General features: G+C 41.1%; 1 protein-coding gene across 1 annotated transcript in view; it reads right to left on the bottom strand.

The window, feature by feature from the left end:
- Nucleotides 1-808: 808 nt before the first annotated feature.
- The window catches only part of PCGF5 (polycomb group ring finger 5), a 259950-nt gene continuing 241813 nt past the window's right edge, over nucleotides 809-18945 (bottom strand). The window contains exon 10 of the mRNA XM_086921973.1: nucleotides 809-1455. Coding sequence (XP_086778099.1) covers nucleotides 1408-1455 — 48 coding nt within the window. The 3' untranslated portion in view covers nucleotides 809-1407. The remainder of the gene's footprint in view (nucleotides 1456-18945) is intronic.

Raw genomic sequence — 18945 nt, forward strand, 5'->3', positions numbered from 1 at the left:
CATAGATATAAAACATTTATTATTAAATGTAATATTTTAATAGCTTTTTAGATTTAGTCACTATGTAATATTAATTCTTAAACAAAAATTATGAAATTACCTTTAATTAATTTTTAACATCACTTTTAATAATTATTAAATTAGTCTCTATGGTAAAGTATAGACATGTAAAAAAATGTATATTGAACTAAAAAAATAGGTGTAAAAATATATCTGTTAAACAATATTTGAAATTAATTTTATATAACTTGTTGTACATGTTGCATCAAAATAAATTCTACAGCACTATTCGCTTAACTGTACATTTAAAATAAATTCGCCTAAAGTTTTTTTTTATAATGCATTAATAATTATCAAATGTAATGTTAAAATAAATTAAAAGCTATCTAATACTAGTTTCCTCCATCATTTTCTATTAGAGAGTGTTGCAGTATTAGTAGTTGGCCATATGATGCTGGACTTGATACTGTTTCTGTTTGGCAGTATTTAACTTCCACTCATACATTTGTCTCTACCCTCTTTTTCAGGGGGTGAAAAAGTGTAACTGTGAGTGTACAATTTCGAGTAACTTTGCAATCAGATTTTGTGAATAGTCCAAAGTAGTAAATTTACTTGTAAGTGTAAGCTTACATGTGTAACTTACGCACAAGTGCAAGTTACCATTGTGAACAGCCCTGAATGTGTTCAACTTACATGAGCTAAAACCACATGTACAGAGATTATATTGTAATGGGTAGCACAAGTACATCCATACGTGTGAAAGCTGGTCTGCAATGGGTCACATCTATTAAAAATTAACAAAAGGAAATCCAATTGGACAGATAAACCTATATTATTCAATTTGAGAAACTCCTAACACTCAGTGAAAACAAGCAAATTTCATGACTGAGATATTTCTTTTTTAAACGTTAAAATGCAAGTCAGTGTCACAAAAACAACTGTATTAAATAGTTTAGAATACAAATACTATCAAAGCATAATCCGTCTCTTTCAATACATTTCTAATATTCAAAGTAGTGCACAAAGTATACTAGAAACTGCAACATCACAAGATATATACGCTCTCCCACTGTGATAACCCGATCAACACATTAATATACAAGTGCAATAAGGAAGGAATGTGTTCTGGAAATTCAGATTTCTGTTTAGTGCAAAATAGGTTATGATTTTGGCTAAGACTTAAAGTCTGTTGGAAAGCTAGCTAAGCTAGCAAACACGATCCTATGTACATATTCCAACTCATATATAGCAGGAGAAAAATATTGATGTTGATGATTTCAAAAGACGGCTCCTTTTTTATGCAGTAAGTCTCCAGGGTCCACATCAGTCTAATCATTCATTCTTTGTGTAGCTGTGTTGATAAGTAAATAGTACAGGATTCAACATTGTATGATCCAAGATCATGTTTTAACCGAAGTCTATTCTTGGACGATACTGTAGTACCATAGGGTTTAGCTAAAAGAAAAAAAAAGACAAATGAGAATATTTTTTAAAATCAAACTACATTTACAATACATTTAAAATTATAGTACAATTTTTGCTAATGAATATGGGCTGGTTTGTTTCCATCACTGTTGCAAAATGCTTAGATGTCATGTTTATTGAGCAAAACAAAAGGCGGAGCACAACCTCCAATATTACCTAAGAACTATCAGAAAAGAAGACTTTCTCGGCTCCATCAAGGAGGATAATTCAATCATAATGAAACCAGAATCAAATAGCAAATCTGCATTTGGGACAGTGTAGGGGGGCAGAGGTGACAAGAACAGTGAGTAAAGAATGCATGAAAGTACATGGTTAAAAAAGAATAACCATGAGGCTCCCAAATTGAAAGAGTATCCCGTCCACGTGGCCTACATTACCACCACTCGCAGCTACCCCATAGGACCGACCAAATGAAAATACGGAAAAGTATTAGCGCATATCAGCAATCACTCAGCTTGAAAAAAAAACATATATTTTTTTCAAAAATACTCCATTCATTCTGTTGGAAACCAAAATTCCCACATATGCGCTAAGTGCTAGAGCCACCATCCCTCCTTCATAGCTAGAAGCCCTCTTTTCATGCCTAAAGTGTTGGCTCACAGGTCAGGAAAAGACTAAAGATGGTTCTCACCCACCATCACCTCCTCTATATGAATTACCATACACAAAATCCTCAAAGGCCCCTGACCCCAATTGGGTCAGCAGAAAACCGCCATCACCTTTCCACTCAAGGTCCCCACTATTAACTTTTTTTTTTTTAAATATATACACATCTGTAGCCAAAGGTGGGCCATACTCCACAAGTTATTGAGGAATTCAGTCTTCAAACCAAGTTTAAAAAAGTACCCTACTACACAAGATGTGAATATAGTCAAAACGTTTCCAGCAGATTGAATTTAATGCACACTAATTTCAAAATGCTAAATTACTTCATTTTATCAAAACCTTGCTTCACAACACCATCCCATATAGTCCCTCCAGCTAGTGATGAATTGCTTTTTCCACCACTTCAATACTCAAAGTTTTGATTTTAGGCAATTTTATTGTGTACTGATGAAGAGTGGCAAAGCTTTCTCTCCATTAGTAAGGCCCACTTCTTCGGAAGAATCCATTGAAGTAATTTAAAGCTTTCTTGTGGGTAGCGCAAAAAGCCAGTAGATCAAGGGAGGCAGTGAATGAGGCCACCAATGGTGGTCTCCCCATTGCATGGATATAACAGACCCTGCAAGACTCAGTGTATGAGCACCAGCCACCTTAGGGGTGCAAAAACATAAGGTATAAAAGGGTTGTGTCATGAATTCTATATTTAAGCATCCACCTTGGGTTCCAATCAGCCTGCCATGCATGATGTTTAAGTACTGCTCGTTTATCATAGTGATACTACATTTACGTTTTAGGGTACATAGATGGAGGATCCATTTGTTTAGTTTTAGTAGTACAGGTGTCTTAATCTAGTTATCTACCTATTGGATCAATTCAATTTCGTAAAACTGAACTGATGACAATTTTTTGTATATCTTCTGTGTTGTAGATGGCACAATTCAATTACACAGTGTGGGATAAAGTCCAGTGTCCAGCATGATTACCGATGAAGAAAGAAGATCTATAAGTTGCTTAATGGCAATGATGTCTCAAAATGCAAATGGACTGACCACATGTGACAATATTATCCAATGAAATTCACAAAATGTAGGAAAAATAATTAATTTCAGTAGAACTACATTTTGCTATAGTACTCATTTCCAAAGAACACCATAGGTAGGCGATATGCAATGATGTTATCAACATGATCGTTTATTTTCCGTAACAGCCTACTCATCACACCATCAACTCTTTCCTATGCACCGGCCATCTCCCTTCTGGATTTCCCCCAACACCAGAGGCTAATTAATATCTACTGGCTTGCAACAGTGGCATGAGTTGGGCTTAACAACCTTTGGGCAATTGTTTCAGGATGCTGTCCTTATACCTTTTACTGAGCTGGTATATCGACACAACTAACACAGAAGCAGTCTCCAACATATAACACACTGACCCACATCCTGAGTACCAGCTGTATCACTGACGCTACAGTGCTAAAACCCATGTTGTCCTGCTCTCGGGAAACAGGAGGAGGCTAAAGAAAACAAGTTACTTACCTGTAACTGTAGTTCTCCAGTATTGGAAGCTTTCATCGATTCACATACCTGAATCATTTCCCCGTCGTCGAGACGGGAGTCTCCGGTACATAAATAAGTAATGGTTAGCAGTATAGCTAACTGTAAAACAGGCCTAGGCCCATTTTTCTTTTGCAACTCATAACCTTCGTGATGTAAAAAAGGAACAAACTTTTCTCTTAGCCAATCAGAGGCACTCACCCTCTAGAACCCTCCAGAGAGAACCTCTTTCCCCTCAGATTTTCGGCACTTATGCTATAATACTTTCCGTACCCAATCAGAGGTGAGCCTCTCAGGGGAGGAGGGTGAGCGTATGTGAATCTATGAAAGTTTCCAATACTGGAGAACTACAGTTACAGGTAAGTAACTTGTTTTCTTACTCCAGTATTGGAGCTTTCATAGATTCACATACCTGAATCAGAATAGCGAGCAGTAAATTATAGCACATTTTGTCTTTGTCACCTTGTTGTTATTAACATGCAACATATGATACTTGCACATAGTAGCAACCATATTAATATATACATAGACATATTTCCTCTCAATGACATATCCAATATCAATCAACAATAAAATGTGCTTCCCTTACCCAAGAAAGGAAGGAGGGATGAGAAAGAGGCTCACCGTTATTGGAAGAGGTTCCGCAGCACTGCTTGTCCCACTGCTACATCGCTCCTTGCATGAGCATCTAGGCAGTAATGCCTGGTGAAGGTATGCGTACTCCTCCAGGTGGCTGCTCTGCAGATGTCCTGTATGGAGACGCCTGAAAATACAGCAGTTGAGGTTGATACCGCTCTTGTGGAATGCGCACGAACACGTGCAGTCAATGGCTTTTCCGCTGCCTGGTGACAGAACTGGATAGCACTAGAGATCCATCTTGAGATTCCTCGTTTTGACAACGGGAAACCTTTTCTGGGGGCACTAAATGCCACAAACAATTGTGTAGACTTTCTAAACGGCTTTGTCCTTTGCAAATAGAACTGCAGGCAACGCTGGACATCCAGAGTGTGGAGAGTCCTTTCCACCGCCGTTGATGGTTGAGGAAAAAATCTTTTCAAGATTAAGGGCTCATTTAAATGGAAAGTTGTTGGTACTTTCGGAATGAATCTTGGATTTGTTTTGAGGACTAATCTGTCTTCCCTGAATTGGAGAAATGGCTCTTGCGTTGTAAGGGCTTGTATCTCACCCACCCTTCTGGCTGATGTTAGAGCTATTAAAAGAGCCACCTTCCAGGAGAGGAATTTTAGAGCCGGTTTGTGTATTGGCTCAAATGGTGGTTTCATAAGTTGTGACAAGACAACGTTCAGTTGCCATACAGGTGGTGTAGGCCTGATGGGTGGGTAAACTCGAAATAACCCCTTCATAAATTGCTTCACAATTCTCTCCGACCACAGAGAAGGACATGCTGAGTTCCTCCTGTATCGTGAAATTGCCGCCAAATGCACCTTAATAGATGCATGGGCTAATCCTGATTTCACTAGTTTTAGGAAATATGGGATAATCTGATGCGCCTCTGCCCGCAGAGGATGTAAGGCATTCTCCTGACACCATAAGCAGAATCTCTTCCATTTCATCCTCTATGTTCTAATAGTGCTTTCCGCTCTTGCCAGAATTTCTCTGTATTCTGCTGGAATGTTCAAGTGCTGAAATTCTCCGTAGTCAGGAGCCAGGCCGCTAATTGCACTGATGTCGGGTCTGGATGCCGTACTTGTCCCTTCTCCATAGTCAGTAGTGTTGGAATTGGTCGAAGCTGTATCGGCTCGGTCTCCGATAAAAGGAGCAGCTCTGTGAACCAATGCTGCCTGGGCCACCATGGAGCCATCAGTATTATCGTGCACGGTTCTTTTTTCATCTTCGTGAGTACTCGTGGCAGGAGGGGAATCGGCGGAAATGCGTAGGCAAAGACGCCTGACCATGCCATTGAAAACGCATTCCCCCATGATTCCCTTTGGTGACGCCAACTTGCAAAGAATCTGCATTTCTTGTTCTGGGCTGTGGCAAATAGATCCAACATTGGTATTCCCCACTTGGCAAAGATGGACATCAGTGTGTCCTGATCCAGCTCCCACTCGTGACAAGTCGTCTTCTGCCTGCTGAGGGTGTCCGCTGTCGTGTTTTGATCTCCTGGAAGATGTATGGCTTTCAGAGTCACTCCGTGATCTATCGCCCATTTTCATATTTTCTGTGCCTCTTTTGATAGAGAGAGAGATCTTGTTCCTCCCTGCTTGTTTATATAGTGCATTGCAGTTGTGTTGTCTGTCCGCACTAACACCGATCTGCCTTCTATTCTTGGCAGGAAGGCCAACAACGCTAATCCTATTGTCCTGAACTCCAATAGGTTTATGTGAAGGTGTTGTTCTTGTCTGCGTCATCGACCGCTGACCTGTAACTACTGTAGGACGGCTCCCCATCCCTCGAGAGAGGCATCCGTGGTGACCACCAACGGAGCTGGTTCGGTCAGGTAAGAGAGACCCACAGCGATATTGTTCCTGTGAGTCCACCACTTTGCTGCCTGCAACATTGGACGCGTGATTCTTATCTTGTCCTAGAAGGATCCCTTTGCTTGGCACCACTGAAGATCCAGTTCTTCTTGTAACGGTCGCATTCGTGAGCGACATAGGGGAATGAGTGGTATGCATGAGGACATTGTTCCCAGAAGCAACTTGTATCTTCTGACTGAAAGAGACTTTCTTTTGCCTTATCCCTTGGCTAGATTTACGAGTCCCAACTGTCTTTCCACTGACGGGAATGCTTTGTTTTGTGTTGTATCCAGGATTGCACCTAGAAACTTGATCGTCCTGGATGGCTGTAGAGATGATTTTTCTACATTCAAGGTCAGGCCCAGATCCGCAAACAGCTCCCTGCATGCTAAGGTGGAAGCGTGAGCTGCTTCCTGCGACGGTGCCTTTATCAACCAGTCGTCCAGGTATGGAAATATCTGGTGTTTTTGTCTTCTTAGATAGGTCGCCACCGGCGCCAGACATTTTGTAAATATTCTCGGTGCAGACTTTAGGCTGAATGGCAGTACCTTGAATTGGTAATGGTCTTTCGCCACTGCAAAACGAAGGAACCTTCTGTGGGACTGATGGATGGGGATATGCAAATATGCATCTTGTAAATCGAAGGAGGTCATCTAATCCCCTGGTTTAGGAGCATTACCATTCTGAATGACTGTTTCTTGAGGTAGGCATTTAGGGACCTTAAGTCCAAGATCGGACGCCACCTGAGAGCATATTTTCTGATCAAGAAGAAACGGGAATAAAATCCTCTTCTTCTCTGGGAGTTCGGCACCGGTTCTGTTGCTCCCTTTCGGAGCATTGCCCGAATCTCCCGACGCATCTGGGATCGGTGTTTTGCTTCTTGATATGTCAGTGGCGTGGGAGGAGGGAAGTGGAGGAATTCTAATGTATGTCCGAATTGTATCACGTGGAGAACCCATTTGTCCGATATTATTTTCCGCCACTGTGGTAAATAATGAGTCACTCTTCCACCCAGGGGAACATTTGACAGGATAGGAGGAGAAGGATCCGCAACCTGCAGGTTGTCATTGTCTTTTATTATTACCTCTTCCTGAACTACCTCCTCGTCCTCTGGGAGTTGACTTAGAGTAGCCTCCCGAATGTTTTTGCCCATATTGCTGTCGATAGGGCTGCGACGAGGAAGGATAGGATGTATATCTTCCTTGCTGGTATCCACCTCTATACGAGGGTTGTCCTCTTCCACAGGTGCTTTGAAAAGGCCCCTTCTGGTACTGTAATGTACCTAAAGACTTTGCTGTATCCGTGTCTTTTTTAATATTTTGAAGAGTGTCATCCACCATGCGCCCAAAGAGATCCTCCCCATCAAAGAGTAGGTCCAGAATCTTATTTTGGACCTCCGGTCTAAAGGAAGTGGCTCTCAGCCAACCTTGGCGCCTCAAAACTGCTGCTCCTCTGAGGGAACGAAACGCTGTGGTAGCTATGTCCATAGCGCAATCAATAACTTCAGCCAAAGTTATCTCCCCTTCTTGTAAAACCTTCTTCGCCTCCTGCTTAGAGTCTTCCGGGAGGAGGTCGATATAGGGTGCTACATCACACCACAGCTGTCTGTCATATTTGCCCAGGATGGCAAGAGCATTAGCAGCTCTGACCAGGAGCTCTGACATGGAGGAGAATCTTTTTCCTGCGTTATCTAAACGCCGTCCCTCCCTGTCCGGAGGTGCCGAAATAGGTGCTGCTGGATTTTTTGACTTCTGCTGCGCTGCTTGCGAGATGATGGAGTCTGGTTTAGGATGGCCCAGTAAACACGCTGGAGCGTCCGCAGGCGCCTTATATTTTTTATCCAGCCTCGCTAGGACCGGTGTAACAGTTGCTGGAGTTGTCATGACCTGCAATCCTTCCTTCCATATGTGGTCAATAATTGGTATAGACCTGACTGATCTTTGATATGGCTCTTTAAAGTCATAAAGAAAACATTCTGCTTGAGTTGTTTTCATTGGCAGTTGGAATCTTTTCGCCGCCCTCTCCATCAAGTTGTGGAATCCACCAATATCTACCGGTGGAGAATCTGCTGGTACTTGGGTGGGCGAAGGTGGAGAAGGAATCAGATAATCATTCCATTCTCTGTGGGGTTCTGGTAGTTCCCCTTGTTCGCGGTCATCATCATCATCTGTTGTCACAGGATCCTGCTGCTGACGGTTCTGAGGTGTCAGAGGAGCAGTGTTCAGCAGGTTTTCTGTACTGCGGACTGGAGTGGCCGGAATTGAACGAGGACGGGAAGGTGGAATATCGTGAGAAACTCCTGACGTAGGAAACCTCCGTTTATAATCCGCCAACATGGATTGCAAATCCGTCAACATGGATGATGGCATTGCTACCATCTGCTCCTGTGTTTCTTGTTGGTAGCGGTGGTATGTGTCATTCTGGTATTCCTCATACCCTTCCTCATGATCCTCATCTTGACATTTCACATGGAGATCCGATGGGCTTGTGGCATACCCAAAGGGCCCATCATCCTCCTCATCTTCTGACTCTTCTTCCTCCAAAAGGTGCGACGGGACCAATGTAGTAATTTTACTAGGAGAAGTTACTGCTGGCGTGATCTTCTTCCTGCTCTTTTCCGGGGTTTGTCTCGTCGACGAGATCGTTGTCGATACCACAGTCGACGAAGCTGTTGTCAGCGCCATAGATCCACTCCTCTCCGACGACATAGTAATCGTCGTCGACGTCCCGTCGACGATCTCATTGTCATCACCGTAGATGACGATCCCATCGTCGACACTGCCGTCATCGCCCTCACCGTAGTCGACGATGCCACCGGCGTTGCACTGTCGTCATCGACGCTCCCGTCGTCGATACCTTCACTGTCGACGCCTCCGCCGTCGACGATCTCGTCGTCGACGCTCCCGTCGACGCTGGCTCCAATACCACTACTGGTAACTCCTGTACCTTAGTCATCGCCGTAGTCGATGATTTCTTCGTCGACGACGATGTGGATTTTTTAACCTTCTCCTCAGGAATACTAGAGGATGGCTTCTTGAAAGAGGCCGGAGCCGTTGGTGGTGTATTAGAAGGCTCAGTAGAGGCTCTTTTGGACTCTTTCTCTTTTAAAGTGAGTCCTTTACTATCCTTTGATTTTTTTTCTGAGGAGATTTTGAAGGACTACGCCCTTTTTTAGGGCCTTCTCAGGAGGGTCCCCGGAGGAATGAGCCTGAGGAGATCTTGATCTTTTTTGAGATCTCCTGGAAGAAGTGGAGGATTCCTGGCCACTATCGCTAGAAACCACCTCCTTTCTGGCCTGGACCTTCTGAAGCCAAATTAGAAGGCGTCCTTCATGATCTCTAAGGGTCTTACTAGAGAAAGTGCGACATACCTTGCAATCCTTTGCTTGGTGGTCCGGGTAAAGACAATATATACAGTCTTCATGTGGGTCATCTGTGTAGAGTCTCTTTTTAGAGCAGGAGGCACAGGCTCTAAACAGACCCTTTTTCTCCTTTCCAGCCATTTTCAGGAATGTAGATAAGAAATAGATTCTAATTTCTCTAATCCAGAAGAAATAGCCTGAATATAAAGCTTCTACAAAGTTTGAAAACCAGATTTTGAGCAGAGCTCAAAGGAGACTCCCTAGCACAACGTGCCAGTAGAAAATCTGAGGGGAAAGAGGTTCTCTCAGGAGGGTTCTAGAGGGTGAGTGCCTCTGATTGGCTAAGAGAAAAGTTTGGTCCTTTTTTACATAACGAAGGTTATGGGTTGCAAAAGAAAAATGGACCTAGCCCATTTTTACAGTTAGCTATACTGCTAACCATTACTTTTTTATGTACCGGAGACTCCCGTCTTGATGACGGGGAAATGATTCAGGTATGTGAATCTATGAAAGCTCCAATACTGGAGTAACAGCTGGTTCCCTAAAGCTATCAAGGAACACACTTAGGTCTTTCTCGCTCACCTTCACAGTAAGTGGGAGGAGGAGCTTAGACATGCCTTTCCCGACTAAAAGCAGGACAGAGTGCTTGCTTCTCGAGCTACAATCTCTTGGAATGCAAGGTTTATATTCATCCATTTTTTAAGCTACACAAGGCATATTTACCTCCTCCAAAATTGCAGGGAGGGATTCACCTTGGAATTTTATCCGCATGGGGGGGAAAAAAGCCAAACCGGTAGCTCAAAATTTGACCTAGCACTGCTCTTGGCCACAGCATGCAGAGACACATTGTTGAAAGGTCCCTACGGTTGCAGCGTGCCACAATCGTTGATTGCCTCTGCCACAGCGAAGGGTATTATCTTGAGACTGGAGTAGGTCAGAGGCCTCTGGAAGTACCCAATTGCTACTCACTGTTACAACCTAGTGTTCCGCTTCCTGGCAGGGATCAAGGATGACCTCCTGCCCCAAGTGGGATGTCATCTGTAATGCATTTGAACTTACCCGCCTGTTAATGCGGTCAGACATGTGCCATCCGACTTCCAGCTTTACACCAATTTACATCCTCCCCTCCTATGGCAGGGTATTATATCTCTCTCTCCTTGACTAGCATACGACATGTGCCTCTCCATAATCTCCCTCATAACTACACAAGTGTTAGTGCGAGCGTGCCTTGATATGCAGCACTCGCTTCCTAACTGCAACCAATGTTGTAGCACTGCTTTTAATGCTTCTTTGTAGCTGTTTCTGTGTTACTCATCTCTCTAACATCCGTGTTCCAAGGAGGCACTGACAATATTAAAGAATGTAACTGTTGCAGGATGTCATTGTTATAAATCTCTTCAATTTCCCGTATAACCTACGTTCGCCATGGTTATATTATAATTTATTGCAGCAAAAGCACCAATGTTCTAAAGCTTGTACTGTATTTCAAAATGCTATAAAGAAATGTTTAAAAAAACAGCATGATAATTTATTTTATTCTATGTAAGGAGGAATGTGGTTACAACTCCTGTATCCCAGGAAATGATTTCATACTCAAAGGAACATAGTGCCAATATATATACAAAATATTAATCCGCATGCAGGGTAAGCCACAAAACAAACAATAAAATGCATGAAAGGTCAATAATATAACCTTAGTGGGCAAATATACCCATCAAAAACCAAGCTAAAGGTAAGAATCTATCAGTAGCGCTGCCAGACACTAATGATGATGTTTCTTGGAGTTATTGGAGAGATGACAGGAAAACAGATTCTGCTACCTGTTGGTTAGGATTGGGCTCATTCTCTTACAGTTACATTTCTGGTATCAGTATTATTTCAATTGCTCTAGATTCTTTTGGTGGTAAATACACGTTAGTATTTGTAGTTGTAGCAGTTTCAATTGTTGAAGATGGTATTTGCACCACTTCAGGTCTTTACTTGAAGATGGGTGCAAATCTGGACACGCAGCAGGCTAATTAGTTCCCAAAATGGAACCAGTGATTCAAACCTGGCTATCTCTTCTTGGGATAACTCCAGAATAGGGAAAGGATGAACTGGTCTAATCTGCAGACAATTTGGAATCAGCGGTGGACTGCTTATCAGAATTGGCCACATAATGTTTTTTAAGGCATTCATTCATCGCCTTTCTCTTCTACTTCATTCTATCTAGAGAAGGCAGGATTATGGAGTGTATGTGATCTACCCCAAGAACTGACACTAGCACAGGACAGGCCAATACTTGCTCCTTGGCAATCCATTCCTGGACTACGTCTTCCATTTTTGAGAGCCACGCATTGATAGCAGCTCTCTTCAGGGATGGTGCCAGGCAAAGATTTCTTGTTTACTAGTTTTCTCTTACTTCCTGGATGCTCTGTAACAAATTTCATTGTGAGATTTGTGCAAATAATTCTAAGTTTGACTGCCACTTTTCCAAGGAGATCAAGATCAGGATCATAAATAGGCATGGCAAAGAACATTTCTTATGGTGTTCGCCCATTTAGTACCCCTCCTGGCACTCCTGGCAAGTTATTAAGCACTTGATGAGCAGTGTATAGGGTATGGGACCAAAACAATACTAAATCCAACACCCTTGCTTTTAAGCCTTCCTTAAACGTGCCATTGGTTAGTGGCATGCCAAGCAGAAGGAATGCAAATTTGGCAGTCATACTTCCAGAGTACACAGCATCCGTAAATGCCTTCGCAACGAAAGTAGGACCACTGACAAATATGAAGTGGTCCCACTACTACTCCCCACAGTAAATCTTGTATGATTGCTCGAGTAGAGGCAGTCTTTTGTGGCCACACCAACAGAAATATAGAACAAGAATCAACTGCTACCAATGTACATTCAAATTGGCTGAATGCTAGCAATGGGCCAACATGGTTGAGGGAAAGGACACCGAAGAGTCTACTGGACATTCTAAGGGCAGTGGGAACAGGCCTTAAAGCAGTAGAATGCTTAGGTTCTCTACACAGGTTAAATTTGCTGCACATCTTTATTAGCAGTCTATGGTAAATAAGGCTACCGGTATTGTACATGCCTACCCCTAATTACCACAGGAACACTGTCTTTGGTGAGACTATATGTTAGTTTTCAAGGAATCCAACTGAGGACTTTTCCACTTTCAATATCGACTGCCTGCATCATTTGAGACCGAGACACAGCAGAAAACGTGCTGGTCTGTACCCGTTTTCTGCAGCTTAATCAGCTGCACAGCTGTATTTAGGGTAAATTTTACTTTCATGGCCATCATATATTCTACGTTGGCCACCGGTAGTTTGACCTGTAAGGCAGCCACATTTCCTGAAACCTGTTTGGCGTTGATCAAATTCCCTTTTGAATTTTTGACTCCGTTCAAGCATCAGTGTGGTATATCCACACTGTATCCTTAAACACATAATGGAGAATCTGAAACTGTAAGTGGGGAACCAACAAATCAGCCTTTTCAAGAGCAAGCAGGAGAGCACTGATTTCAGAAGTCTGTGCTATTTATGCAGTGGAATGGCCTACAACTTCGGTGACTGCATAGCATTTTGAAGTCGCCAACTTCAAAAACTCTGTTCACTGCAGCACAAGGAGCAGAAACTCCTGTGTTTTAGACCTAGGATCATAGTCAATCTTTATATTCTTTGAATTTTGCATCAGGGCCAACTGAATCCACTGCAAGTATAATGCATATGCATTATGTATGCTTGCTTTAGTAGCTGTCTCGAGTGCAAGTATAGGGGAGTGTGTAGGAATAGAAAAACACTACAAAAATCTGCTTTCCCTGTGCCAGAGTATGCTCCTTCAAATTAGCAGCTGCACAGCAGTGATAATCTTCTCAGTGAGAGTGAACCATCCCTCTGCAGTCGAGAGCGAATGAGATTTATAAGCCATAGGAACAGTCTGTCCTTCATTATAAGCTACATATGTGTAGCTTGAAGGGTTAGGAACAACCCTAATTACAAGGTCGTTCTTGTTATCCTGTGCATCAAAATATTTTGTCTTTAAAATGTGGTTATGTCTTGTCTTGTATGCGGTCTAGTTAGTGTCTGCTGTTTGTGTCAACATTGTCTGTGAGGTAATGTAGAACCTTGGTGTGCAGTAGATTCCACAAGTCAGATGGAAGCGCTCAGGCGCTGTTAACAGGCCACTGACTGGGTGCTATTACATGCGACTTACTTCAATACATCTTCCTAAAAGTACATCTACCTGTGGACTTCAAACTTCATAACATGTCTGCCTGTAGTTCACATAAAATAGCTGTGTGCTTTCCTATCCAGCTTCTTCCCAGAGCAGGTGGACATCATTAAACCATACAAGGGCTTCATTTGCTTAGCATACTTGTGGCAAGTGAGTGCTTACAAAGTTCAAACACACCATTTGGCTTGCAACTTTATCAATGCATTTGGAGGTTGTAATGTGGCACACTTATGTAGAAGTCAAAAGCCAATGCTTTCTCACACTGGATATTTCATATACAAGAAAAATCCCAAAAATAGAAGCAATTTTAGATTTACAAAAATGTATTTTATATCCATGTCAAACTAAGACCGTCACCATTTGGTCCACCATATTGAGGTCCTCTTTTAAATCATCATCTGTGATGTATAGGTCATTAATGTACGACAACAGTTCAGGATCTTGTAAGCTCTCTAAAGTTATTTTAAACCCCTGTGGCAATTTGGTTTAAACATCCAAAGAATGCAGAGCCTTTTCCGGTGGCGGTGTATTTCATATTATCTTTTTACATGCTATGGTGTATTCCTTTAAGTAGATTTAGTCATTAGTTGATTTATAAATGCTGTACTGTAATCTGTTGCTATGGTTTGTGTGTTCCACATTCCATAGTGTTATCTAACTGGACCTGTCCTGCTGAGCAGATGCTGTACTGTGTTCCTCTGCTACAATAAATCCTTTTTCTTCACAAAAACTGGACTGGATTACTACAAAGTTGGCAACGATTTTACTGGTTTGCTACATTTTCTTTGGGACACAGGAGCAACCAGAGGATTTTAACCTGCGCTGCATTTTTCACCATTTCTTCATTATTTTGGACTTTCACGTGAGATATATTTTTTCCCTCTTATACTTAATTTTTACCTTCATTGCCACAACCTGTATTTCCTTTTATTATTGATTTTTCATCTTACTTTGCCTTTTCTTCTTGAAAGAAAAATCGGAAACTCTGCTAAGTGTACTGCAAAAACTTCTGTGCTGCATATACGTCTCTACCATTTGTTCGCTACGTTATGCGCTGTAAAATCAGATTTACCTACTGCTTCTTCTTCCAACAATGCACAACGCAGTAGTAATTCCTTTCAACGCTCTTATAAAAAGAATGACACATTTTTTCATTGTTTCAGATGCGGTAGTACTAACCATGCTGCTTCTTTTCCTAAATGTCCTGCTATCGGGAAAGAATGTAATAAATGTGGAAGGCAAGGACATTACAGTAGTGTATGTAAGACTTCTATAGGAAATAATACCACTACAGGAAATAATAATAAGAATAGAGTGTCTTTCATTACTGATGGTGTGGAAGAATTTGACATTCCTGACAAAGACAATGGAAATAATTGTGAGAGGGGTATAGTTGTTTCCATTATTGATGCTAATGAACAAGATTTGGTTTACCTTAAGCAGCCTGAATGCATAGTACAGGTTTTGGGAATTGAACTTAAGTTGATGGTTGATTCAGAATCACCTTAGACAATTATTACTAGACAGTATTTCACTCAAATGTTTGAAGGTATTGTCACTTTTAAAGATCTTAAAGAATCTGACATACTTGCCAAGACTTTTGATGAGTCTATCATACCGATGGAAGGGTATTTGGGAGTAGACATGCAATTTAGGGGTCAAATAAGGTTTGTCAAATTGTACATTGCTACAAAAGGGGTGAATGTACTTGGATGGAGAGATCAATGGAGTTTTGGTATAACTCTCAATCCCAGAAGACTTGATCCCATTGTCATTGCTGATGATAATTCCAATGAAAATCATTCTGTCAAGACTATCATTAGTACTAGTGAGTGGATTAATGAGATCACTAACTTGTTTCCTAAAGTTTTTTCAAAAAACTTAGGAAAACTGCACAATTTTCAACATTTGATTAGACTTAAAAAAGGAACTATTCCAGTTACACAGAAGTTAAGAAATGTACCTATAAATGTTAGAGATGATCTTAAAGCACTTTTGAAAAATTTGATTGATGATGATATAATTGAAGAAATTTAATCTTCTGAATGGGTTTCGCCCATTGTTTTAGCCCAAAAATCCGATCAAAGTCTCAGGTTGTGTGTAGATTTGAGGGCCCTCAATTCTAATATCATAGTGGACTGCCATCCCCTACCTAAAATAAATGAGGTAGTATGTATGTTGGAGGGAGCAAAGGTTTTTTCAACATTTGATTTGCGTTCAGCATATCACCAAATTGTACTAGCGGATGAATCAAAACAGTTGACAGCCTTTCTCACTCCTGAAGGTCTGTTTCAGTACAAAAGAATGCCTTTTGGGTTGGCCTCTGCGGCATCAGTTTTCCAACGTACTATGCATCATATTTTCAAAGATCTATATAAGTTTGTAAGATGTTTTCAGGACGATATCCTGGTGTTTTCTCCTGATAATTCATCTCATAAGGAACACATCATAGAGGTTTGCAAAAGACTTGGGATGCATGGTCTCACTTAGAAGGATAACAAATGCAAGATGTTCTGTGAGTCTGTGGAATATCTAGGACATACCCTTTCTGGTAATGGAGTTGTTCCCAAGAAATGCTTGGTTGAGGCTATAGTTAAAGCACCATGTCCTGACAATAAGGAAAAACTTCTCTCTTTTAATGGCTTGTGTGGATATTATAGCAAGTTTATTAAAGGTTTTGCAACTAAAATGGAACCTTTGAGAGAATTTACCAGACAGAAAGTAGAGTTTTACTGGGGAGAGAAACAGGAGTCTGCCTTTCAAACTATTAAGCATGAGATTGCCAATGCTCCTACCTTGAAACCTTTCTGTATAAATAAACTTTGTGTGGTTACTGTGGATGCTAGTGAATATGGCCGAGGAGGAGTTTTATCACAAAAATGTGGGAAGGATGAGTGGTGTGTAGCGTTTGCTTCTCGGACATTGAGTGAAACAGAAAGGAAATATTCTGTCATAGAGAAAGAGTTGTTGGGATGTGTTTGGGGAATAGAACATTTCCGGAACTTTTTATGGGGCAGTCGTTTTCTGTTGAAAACAGACCACAAACCACTTGTTTCCATACTTTCTCCTGGTGGTGGTCGGAATGCTACAGCACGCATTGCCAGATTGATGTCTCGTTTGCAAGAGTATAGCTTTGATGTTGAGTATTTTCCTGGAAGAAGCAATGTAACAGCTGACTGTCTTTCAAGGTTGCCTTGTGACTTTAAATCTATTGGAGGTAACAAAGAAGAAGAGGATGTTGATTTTGTTGCCTCATTGAAAGATTTTGTGGCTGATGAATTTTCTGCTATTTCAGAATCTGTCTGGGAAAATGCTGTTACATGTGACAAGAGTTGGAATATTCTTAAAGACTATATTTTGAAAGGTTGGCCACATGGGAATATAGTACCTCCAGAGTTGAAATCTTTCCATCAGGTCCTCAGTGAGTTGGAGGTTGACAATGACTTGATTTTTAAATGTGGAAAATGTGTACCTCCTGAGGGTATGCAAGAGGAAATCATCAGACTTGCTCATGAGTGTCACTTGGGAATGTCTTCTATGAAGAGACTAGTGAGAACCAGTTTTTGGTGGCCAGCAATGGATAAAATGATTGACAGAGTAGTTCGTGATTGTTCTATATGTGTTAATAGTGACAAAATGTTGAAAACTTACCCTGCCCCTCTCATACCTATTTCTTGGCCAGAGAATCCTAGGAGGAAACTAGCATTTGATATATCTGGTCCTTTCAAATGTTTACCTCAAGATGCACGTTTTGCTTTGGTTTTAATAGACTACCATTCTAAGTGGCCTGAAGTTAGGTTTGTTTCTTCTGCTTCTTCACTAGTTATTGTTGAATTTCTTAGGGAGGTGTTTGCAAGAGAAGGTAGTCCCGATGTATTAATTACTGACAATGGGGTGCAATTGATATCTAAGGAAGTGGAAGATTATCTCAGTTCTTGTGGGATCAAACATATTACAACTCCTCTTTACGAACCACAAGGCAATGGACAGGTGGAGAGGTTTAATCGTGTGTTAAAGGACTCAGTTGAATGGGCAAGGAAAACTCCCAATGTGTGGAAAAAAGTTATTAGAGAAAGATTGTGGTTGTACAGGATAACTCCTCACTCAGTTACTGAACTCAGTCCTTTTCGTTTATTGAGAGGGAGGGAGCCAGTGTCAAAGCTTTGTCCTTGGTGGATGAAAGAGAAATTGAGTACTTCTAATGTTTCTACTCCTGTTGATATTCGCAGTATTTCCTTGAGGGTCAAACACCACCAAGAAAGAATGAAAGAATATCATGATTCTAGGCATAAAGTGAGAATCCCAAATTTTACAGTGGGAGATTTAGTAAGGATACGTAAACCTGGTTTCTTGATTAAGGGTGCTTCAAAATTTGGTCCTGTTCGAAAAGTAGTAAAAGTTAACATTAACAGCATTGTAACCAATGATGGAAAAGTATGGAATGTTAGACGCGTTGTAAAATGTCCTAATTTTTCCACTGTGAAATATCCAAGTTTTTCTACTTTTAGTCCTGACAATGTTAAAGTGCCTGTAAAGGATGACACTGTTTCTTCAAGGGTTAAGATTAATAAGAGAGTTGTCAATGTGCCTCTTCGATCTAAAAAATGATTTTCCTTTTCTTTCTTTTGTTTTCCTTTTCTTTTCCCTCTTTCTTCTTTTTTCTTCTCTCTTCCCTTTATTCTTTTCTTCTCTCTTTTCTTTCTTTTGTTTTTAGGGATAAGAGGTGTTGTATTTCATATTATCTTTGTACATGCTATGGTGTATTCCTTTAAGTAGATTTAGTCATTAGTTGATTTATAAATGCTGTACTGTAATCTGTTGCTATGGTTTGTGTGTTCCACATTCCATAGTGTTATCTAACTGGACCTGTCCTGCTGAGCAGATGCTGTACTGTGTTCCTCTGCTACAATAAATCCCTTTTCTTCACAAAAACTGGACTGGATTACTACAGGTGGATTAGGAGGGTTTGGGAAGAAAGTTGGCAAAGAAAGCGTCTGACATGAAAATCTGATATTACTTTTGAAAGGAAAAGGGGATGAGTTCTTATTACAACCGTCTTTTTACACAATACAGTATAAGGCTCTTTTGTGCATAATACTTGGGTTTCACTAACCTTGCAAACGGAAGTAATTGCTATTAAAAATGGCGACTTTTACGACAAATATTGTATAGTAGCTTTGTGAATGGGTTCAAACAGGGGTCCCGTTAATCTGGAAAGAACTATGTTAAGCTCCC

Source organism: Lissotriton vulgaris, chromosome 5 (assembly GCF_964263255.1).
Source record: "Lissotriton vulgaris chromosome 5, aLisVul1.2, whole genome shotgun sequence".
NCBI classification, from domain to species: domain Eukaryota; kingdom Metazoa; phylum Chordata; class Amphibia; order Caudata; family Salamandridae; genus Lissotriton; species Lissotriton vulgaris.